Source organism: Pyxicephalus adspersus, chromosome Z, assembly GCF_032062135.1.
Source record: "Pyxicephalus adspersus chromosome Z, UCB_Pads_2.0, whole genome shotgun sequence".
Classification (NCBI taxonomy): Eukaryota; Metazoa; Chordata; class Amphibia; order Anura; family Pyxicephalidae; genus Pyxicephalus; species Pyxicephalus adspersus.
In genome coordinates, this window is record NC_092871.1 from 40,360,360 (window position 1) to 40,369,807 (window position 9,448).

The following is a 9,448-nucleotide window of genomic DNA, read 5'->3' on the forward strand; positions in this document are numbered from 1 at the left end:
ATGGCAGACTGGTGTCCCAAATCACAGAGCAATTCCCAAGGCCTCAGAGATAAGCAGGGGTAGTATAGGGCAGGATATAATGTAGGATATTCCCAGATCCCTTCTCTCTGATAGGATGGCGATGGATGCAGATTATCAGGTTGTGCTGTGCATGAGAAACCATGCGGCCAAGATGGCCGAATTCACTTTCAAAAGCAGCTAAATGAACAATGCCTTCCACAAATACAGTGATCAGCTAATTAGCCAAGTAGTACATGACAGGTTATAATGTAAGATGAACCCAAATCCCTTCTCTCTGCTAGGATGGCGATGGATGCGGGTCATCAGCTGAATCTGGGGCCGCTTGAATAAGATGGCAGTCTGATGTCTCAAATCACAAAGCAATTCCCATGGTCTCAGAAATAAGCAGAAGTAGTACAGGGCAGAGTATAATGTAGGATATTCCCAGATCCCGTCTCTCTTTTAGGGTAGCGATGGATGCAAATTATCAAGTTGTGCCATGCATGAGGAACCATGCGGCCAAGATGGCCGAATCCACTTTCAAAAGCAGCTATATGAACAATGCTTTCCAAAAAATACAGTAATCAGCTAATTAGCCATGTAGTGCAAGGCAGATTATAATGTAGGATAAACCCAAATCCCTGCTCTCTGCTAGGATGTCGATGGATTCAGGATGACTGCTGGACAGGGGGCCGCTTGAATAAAATGGCCGCCTCAAGTATCAGATCAGAAGGCAACTCCCAGGGCTCAAAAATAATAGGCTTGGATGAAAGGAAGATATTCCTGCTTACCCCAGACAAAGGACAGGGTATAATGGCTCCTGTGTCAGTAAGGGCTGGCGGGATGAAGCGACCGGCCAGCTCTCTCTCCTGTGACTGCCAGCAGCTGCTGATGTCTGACGGATCCTCAGCCCTGCGGGGAGCGGTGTCGAACCCTTCCTGCTCGCCCGCACACGATCTCTCCTCTCTTCCCCCGCCACCGGTTCTTCCGGTGTTCACCGTGCCCGGGATCAAAAGAATATGCAGCCCGTAGCAATAAATCTACGGGCAGAAGCAGAGCTCCGCGATGTTGCGGCCGATCGTGACGACTCCTCCCCCGGAAGTCCTGGGTTTTATTAACAGACTCAAGCAAAAAAGTTCAAGTGGAAAAGGGAGAATGTACATTGTGTATGCTAAATGCAATACCATTTTCAGCCATAGCCAGTGTTTAGCTTTTTATATTATCATAACAATAGCAACTGAACAACAATGTTAACATACCATAATTCAGAAAAGGCTTGCTGAATGTGCTGAATGACAGATGTACAGAGCAGCTATGCATAGTACCAGAACAGGGACTTTTCCTCATGTTACCTCTGCAATTAGTCATATCTTCTATTATCACGTGTGGAATCACAGGGGATGCATAAAAATACAACTCTGATCCTGCTTTGTACCTTCCCCCAATAGCTCTGCCATGAAATTAATTTGCTTAAAACACTTTGCTTTTCGGAAGAGAAGGGCAGGAAAAGTGCAAAAAAAAACCTTCTTGTGCTGTAGAGGCCAGTTATACCTTCATCTGCTATAACCCCATGGATATACCCATCTAAACGCCTACATTTGGCTATAGACTCCGAATATATATATTTCATACTTAGAAATATATAACTGTATGATGAATTCACTTTTTTATGTGGGTTGCGTAAGAACTATATTAAAATATTATGGTTATTAGCGGATGTTATTGGCAATGTCTAGTTTTAAAATAATTTCTGGTGTTGGTTTTCAGAGACATTTGAAATGTTTTCGTGAACAAAAAAAAACACCAACATTTTCCATCTGACCTTTTTTTAGTTTCTTTATCTTGTTTTCTTATTTTCCATCATCTGTCTTCCTTTATACTCCCCTCTATGTGACCTCTCTCTTCCTCTTACCCTCTAATTGCTCCTTTTTTTACCATTCCCCCCATGTGTGCAGACATTGTGACATGAAAATAGAAGTTTCATCAGCTGAATCTCAGACAAGTATAAGGCAATGATTTTGTGCAAAGCAGAACTCTAAGAACATATAAAGGACGTATATTAATGCTTCTTTGTATACAATAATACAATGTACTTGTTTAAATGCACAAAGTTCAACAATTTTATTTGGTACTGGACGCTTGCAGTCACTGTACACCAGAGCTGCTTCTGATACATTTTAGCATCACCACAACACAAAACTAATTAAAAAAGGATTGAGTGAGTGGTAAAAAGAGTAGTAGTCAGTTCATGTGTCAACAAGAAACATACTGAAAGGAGAAGAGGGCAGAGTGATGAGTTCATTCATGTACCACTTCCCTTTCATCTGTCTAGGCACAAGCTGGGGGGAGGACAAGACTTGTAAATGTAACAGTGTGTACTAACTGAAGCTACCTATGCACAAGCAGTATTATATTTAAATAGTAAAGTATTTTCAGTTAGAGCAACCATCCGAACAAATGTCCTCCCACCTCTAGCTTAGTCGTCACCTGACTTGGTGTGTTCAAGTGTAGTAAAATGAATGAAGGCCTTGTTCAGACTTGTGGCAGAAAGAAACATCCCTGAAGGACTCTTGGCAGCTGGCACATTGCCAGCAACTTGACTACCTGCACTGGAGGTGGGTATGTACAGAACTAGCATTTTCAAATTTAACAACAGACAGCTGTAAGCAGTACTGAAATACGCACAGTCACCCCTATTCCTTTTCTACTGGGCTGCCATAGGTAGACATGCTACATGTAGCATCCCCAAGGAAGTGTTTTAGTGATCTGAGGAAGCAGTAACTCCACTGAAACCTAACCACCAGTCTGAACATGGTCATGGAACATGATCTGTGTGATTGCCAGTATGTCTCACAACACAAAGTGTCTCAAAAAGTGCTTACTTACTCTCGCAAAACCAGAGTACCTTACATTTCTCTGGCAAAACCCAATATTAACAAATTGTATGACTATCACTAGCAAATATCAGACTATGAATGGAGTCAGCCTCTGAGGTTTATTTATTATTACAGAGCAATATTATTTATCCTCAAGCAGATATCAAGGAAATCCCATTGCCCTGTGAACTCATGTATAGGTTTCTTTGACACTTTTTTTCTCCAATGTAATAATTATAACGTGTGTTAAATATTCCCCAAGGGCACAGATACACAGGACAAAGCTGTCAAAACCTGCCCTGCAGTCTAAGACCTACTTGCCAACTTTTTTTTTGGATGAATGAGGACATTCTTGCTCGTACAGTTTCGTGCTAATCTGCCCATATCCTTTGCATTAATGAATAATATAGGTTTTGTGGTGTTGCTTTGTTAGCAATATTCCATGGCAGATAACCCTTAGGTTACATTTGTTTTTCTTTAGCTCTTTCTCCTTAATGTGTCTTGCAAACAGAGCGTAATTCAAGAGCATAGCTGACTGTAAAGGTGTACAACAGCAATTTTTGCAATGACAGTGCAGAGAGTGGATATGAGATCTGTGTGCTAATGAGCTGACACTGCAGAGGCTGAGGAGATGTAGTGGAATGCACTACAACAGCACAGCATAAAAACACAGGCGGGCTCTTTCAATAAAATTTGATCTAAGCAACCTTAACATAATCCACATTAATTCTGGCACTGTCACCAAGTTGTTAGCTGCAGTGAAACGCCCTATCTATTGTGCTGCAATTATTCATTTAGGTCAATCTATATTTGCCCCATGCATCTACTGCATCTGGATTGTCAGTAAATGACATTAATGTACAATATTGGCAAAAAGATGTGTCTTCATAAACCAACAGTCCAAAATAAATAAGAATAGTTATTATCATAGATATCACTGTCAGAATTATGGAGAGTATGAATGTGCATTTTTGTATAGGCACGTGAGCTTGTGTATATTTAAATGCGTGTGTGTATATGTACGTGTTAAGGTCAAATTAAATAGGGGTCAATTATGATAATACAGATGGACAGAAAATCATACCTCAACAGAAAAAACAGCAGCAACTTAGTAAACCCGCAGTTTATTATGCATCCCACTGATCTTCTATTCAATGGTTATTAGGTATATTTCGTAACCCAGGAAGGAATGCCTAGTGCAAAGTAAGACATAGGAAGAATGATCTGTGCAAGACCAGATCATATTGCGTGATATAGGGTATAGCTCTTTAAACGTCATCAGAGTACTTGCATGATATGATAGAAGCCCATTGAAATACTTAACCTAATAGTTGATTCAAAGAAATGTTTATTAATATTGTTATAAAACGAATATTACAAATTAAGATGTGCTAATGTTTCTATATAAAGCTTTATGTGATAACATTCAGTCATTTACAGCCTTTGAAATGGGTATATCAAAGTTCCAAAAGACCTATTATTCGATGATAATAGCAGTATGTAATAGGAGGGATAGCAGGCACTTTTTGCACATCTAGGGCCTGTGTTTGGTTCTCATTGTGTTACATACGGATAAATCTTCTACGCATGGAGTTTGTCTAATCTACCCATAGCTTTTTATGTAGATTCTGGTTTCCTTTTCAATCTAAAATCATACTGTCTAATTAAATTGTTTACTGACCTCTACTGTATAATAATGAGTCCCTTGGGGCTCAGCTATAGGCAAGAGGTAATGTAAATGGTTTTACTTTATTGGTAATATGCTGGAGAAAAAAATATGAAATCTATTTAAAAAATAAAAAAAACACACTCCCCTCCAAAAAAAAGCCTGTTTGTTAATGATAAACATTATAACACTAAGCAAAGCGGTAAAAATATTTTTTGGAAAACAACCATTTTTAGGACAATTTGCATTTAGCCCTAAATAGCATGGGTGCTACTTCCCCTGGAACAGATGCAGGACTTTCTTGGCTGCATCTGCATGTTTTGGACACAGGAGCCCTCTAAATCTTGAGTGCAGTGTTTTCCTCTAGCAGGCTTAAAGTGAACAAACTACATAATATGGAAGCCCTGCCAATCACTTTAAGTGACCTTTCTCTAGTAAAGGCAAACACTTTTCTATTTCCCTTTTTAAGAAACAGTGCAAAGAAAGTAGTACAAATGATTTTATGTGCTGGAAATTCACAGCATACAATTAGGTCTGATGTCTGGGAACTTTTTTAAAATGAATACAGTTTCCCATACTAGAAGACTGCATGCTGAGTTGCTTTTACTTTCTGCTTTTTAAAAAGTAAAAAGCTTTCTGACATTTGAAAATTAATGCTTTTCATTCTTCAAGCACACATTCTGACACTGTGAATGCTTTATATTATTGCAACCCTTAGTGGTAATATGACTTGTCCTGCTTTCTGTTTGAAAGTTATTAAACACAGTTACCTTTTGCAAGCTTGACCAAAATTCACCCTATAGGATTTACAACATCCCAAGTTAATGTTTAATGTGCTACTGGTAATATTAAAACAATATTTGTGATACTGCTGGTTTCTGTTTTTGCTAAAACTGCACTTACATATCTCTCTATCACTTACACATTTGCAAACTAGTGTGGAATTGCCTTGTGTAATTTCCTTCATTTCCATAGCGAAATATTGTTGATTGAAATCAATTACTGACAACTAAGTCTAAAGGCTTTGTGCATTTAAATTGAATCAATTCATTGATATTTGTAAAATGCTGTTAGAAAGCCAACCTCTTGAAGGGATTACTTTGATTAAGGATTAAGGAATTTAAGTGTTTTAATGAAATGACATTCATTGAGGTAAAAGAGCAATAGAGTGTTCATTCAGTGTTCATTTAGGATATAAGAAGCTGAAATACTTTATTGGGTGCTTACAGCTGTAAGATGTAAAAAAAAACCTAAAAACATGAAACAGCACATAGTAAAACAGCAAAAGAGAAGTTTTCTTAGCTGATTTAGTTTTAGTTTAAGTTAGTCAGTAAGGGTACAAAATGACAAAGCAAAGATTAATACAATTAAACTGCCAATGCGTATTACCTTATCAAATAATTCCAATAGCTTAATATGCTTATTTATGTGCATGGGTTGGTTTTAAATTTAAAATCTGAGTAGGTACATGTGTAATTAATTAATCTTCTAATAAAAACAATGACCTTTGTCTACTACAAAACTATCATGGTAAGCAAACATATGTGTTTTGTTAATCCTTGTATTGTGGGTATTTAATTTAAGACTGGTTTAACAGTTGGCTATAAACACACAGATTTTCAACTTTAATATAAAGCATGATAAAAATTTGCTCCTAAGAGACTGTATTCAGGAACACTACACATATTTCTCACTAGCATACTTATTATTTAATGTAGACCACAGAAGCAAATCAAGCACTGCAAAGAAGAGCTTATTAAATTCTATGCAATAAAGCATTAAGTCCTGATATTCCTTTCATTTAGATCATACATCAGTATGGTCTATAAGAACTATGCCCCCATTCAAAGAAATATTTACAGGCTATAACAAAATGCTCAGTTGCACAGTGAAGGCTAATAATGCAAATTGAGACTTTGTGAATGTTACATTTGATGCATTCACATCACAAATCAGGTCTATATTGTACTATAAAGAAAGGATGAAAGACAAGTGAAAGATAAAGCGTGCATGTATGTGTGTGGGAGTACTAGAAAGGCGGTGAGAAAAGAGCAGTCAGAGAGAGAGGGACTAGGGGAGATTTAAAAGACAGAAAATAGAGAAATGGATACAGAGAGGAAGAGAAAGAGAGATGGAGAATAGGGGAGAGCTAGAAGGTGGAAGAAGTCAAAACAGAATGAAAGAGATGGTAAGTGTAAGGATGAGTAAAAAAAACATAAAGATAGAACAAAACGAGAGAGAGAGAGAGAGAGAGAGAGAGAGAGAGAAAGGGTTAACAACAGAGAGAGAGAGAAGGGGTTTATGAGAGAGAGAGAGAGAGAGAGAGAGAGAGAAAGGGTTAACAACAGAGAGAGAAGGGGTTTACAAGAGAGAGAGAGAGAGAGAGAGAGAGAGAGTTAGGGACAGACATAGAAATTCAAAGAGCAAGCGACACTGACTTCTTTTCTCCGAGCTATGTTTTGATGGGTCCTCATACCTGAAACAAAACTTGGACATATCAAACAATCTAAAGAGATTCTTCTTCAGCAGGTATCCAGGATATGCACAAACACATAATCTGTCTACACTAACATCACATCATAACATTACATTACATGACACCGTGTCATGGTGTCATGTAAGATTATTAAAAGAAATGCAGTTTAAGCATTAAAAAAGCATGTCTTACATTTCATCAGCAGAAACTCATAATACATGAAATTGCTTTAGTGACCATATGTCACAGATCACAAGGTACTCACATGCGTTGGTTACTGAGAAACTGTTGGATGAGTCTAAGTGATCTACATGGTGGAACAGCTGGAAGGGCCTCTCTGTGTTATTTTGGTTGGTATTGTGCAGCTGCACAGCAAATAAAAATGCACTGTGTTCCTGAATTGTATTTTTCATGAAAAGCCCACCTAGTAAAACACAAAAGAAGAGAATTATGAAGATAGGGACAAGAAAATATTAATAAAAGCACTTTATCTTTATCTATATATTTAAACACATTTTATTATCATGTTACAACATACACACAGTAGATCATTAAAGAATTCTGTATCACAGTTCTGTATATACTTAACACTATGATTACAATACATGCCCTGGTCCTAATTGTGCCTAATTCCGCTGTAGTGTTTCTATCTTTCTTATAATACAATTTGCTGACTCCAGTTCTTCTACAGCTTCTATCAAGAACAAGACCAGGGAAGCTATTCAGCAAGGAGCAAGATGTATCTGAATTAAATGCTGTTTCTTTACCTACTGCCCTTTATTTCTGCATTCAGACTACAAGGATTATGCAGTGCCCCTGCCAATGAAAATTTGAGTAAGAATGGTGACCATGATTTAGGTTAACATTGCTATACATAAGTCTGGTAACTTTTTGCAGTGTGCTGAATCAAAATGAAGCTCTGTACATCCCATAGATAGCAGTAACCACTGCAAACCCTCTCCTATTTTATTACAAAGCTGCATTGACTCAGTCCATTCCACTGACATAATATATCTTAATCTAAGTCTTTATCTGTATTATGCATACATTGTTTGCAGCAGGCAAAGGTCAATTTCACCATAAAACATGCAGACATATGGGAATAGGAAGGGTTGCCTTTTGGATTTTAGGGTTGCAGAATTTATGGGTTATTTACACATTGCAAGCAGGGGGTTCCCATGAGTGTAGACAACTGAAAGACACATCCTTAGCCCATTTCAATAGCTTGTCACAATCTTGAAAAACTGGATACAAGGTAAATGAGCAACCCTATGGATGTAGCATTGAGTTACTGCTGTGCTGTACTATAAAAGACAATGCATGCTTATGCAGCATCAGCATTCACTTTATAGGATTGCACTTAGCATTCAGTACAACCAGTGACTTACCTATATTGATAGTATTCGGGAATCCTCCAATGGTTTCACCTGCCAGGCTCAGCAGCAAAAGGAAGACAGTGCGGATCACGTTTTGCCCCATTTTCACAGTCTTCCAAATTCAATTTCTAAAACGAAACTGACAGCCCAGGCTGGGATCAGCCAGCAAGCACTTTCCCTCTCCCCTTGTTTCTTACAGCACCCTGGACAATTCCATTGGCTGCAGTCGGCAAATCCCAGCAATTCAGACCCTTCTCTAGTACACAAAATCGGGACTTTTCCCCAAAGATGGTGGTAGCGGAGAGAGAGAGAGAGAGAAAGGGATTGAAGAAGAAGAAAAAAAAAAGATCAGATGAATAAGGCTCTTCCAATTGGACCAGCAGGGGGGCTATTGATCAAACTTGATCTGACGTTGAGTTAAAGCAGCATCCTTCAGCTCAGCCTCACTGCAGCCCCGACAAGACTGCAAAGCTCAAGCTCTGCATTTGTCTACTCCCAGATACAATCAATACGAGCACACTAGCCTCACGTGGATCACAGGCTAACCCCTTCATTACTGACGAAGACAACAAAGCCCGTGTCTCATCTTCATCCCTGGGACGCGTTGACAGCTCCAACTCCCCCAAGGTAGCAATGGGAATAGGGCAATGGCAGTATGTGGGTCCCCTTGCAGAGATCTGCTGTGCAAGCACTAGAATGATGCCCTGCCTATATTAAAGTCATTGTATGCAACTGCTTGCTGCATTTGCAGATCTACACTGAACCAGATAAAAGAGGATATCTTGCTTGACACTTTCTATTTTGTTTTGTTGTTTTTTTGGAGATGATTTTGCACCAGCTTCTATGCACCAGAATAAAATGCAAATATACAAAATATTGGGTTTTGATGAAAAGGAACTGTATTATAGCCCAGCCGTCCTTTAATATTATTATGATTATTATTATTAATAATAATAATATTATTACTGTTATTAACATTATAAACTAAATGATGAGCTATGATACTGGATACTGTGAATAAAGACAATGTGAAAAATATATAAAACAGCACCCT

General features: G+C 38.3%; 1 protein-coding gene across 6 annotated transcripts in view; it reads right to left on the reverse strand.

Moving 5' to 3' along the window:
• Positions 1-9,053, reverse strand: part of GRIA3 (glutamate ionotropic receptor AMPA type subunit 3) — a 299,657-nt gene extending 290,604 nt beyond the window's left edge. For 3 of the 6 annotated variants that reach the window (XR_011923281.1, XM_072429787.1, XM_072429789.1), the window contains exons 1-2: positions 8,407-9,052; positions 7,284-7,442 (exon numbers count right to left, since the gene is read on the reverse strand). Coding sequence is in view for 5 of the 6 variants with exons in the window: in XM_072429787.1 (XP_072285888.1) it covers positions 7,284-7,442; positions 8,407-8,497 (250 nt within the window). In the remaining variant the exon portion in view is untranslated. Of the gene's footprint in view, positions 1-7,283; positions 7,443-8,406 lie in introns of all 6 variants that reach the window. The other 3 variants (XM_072429791.1, XM_072429790.1, XM_072429788.1) reach the window with 2 other exon arrangements.
• Positions 9,054-9,448: the final 395 nt, after the last annotated feature.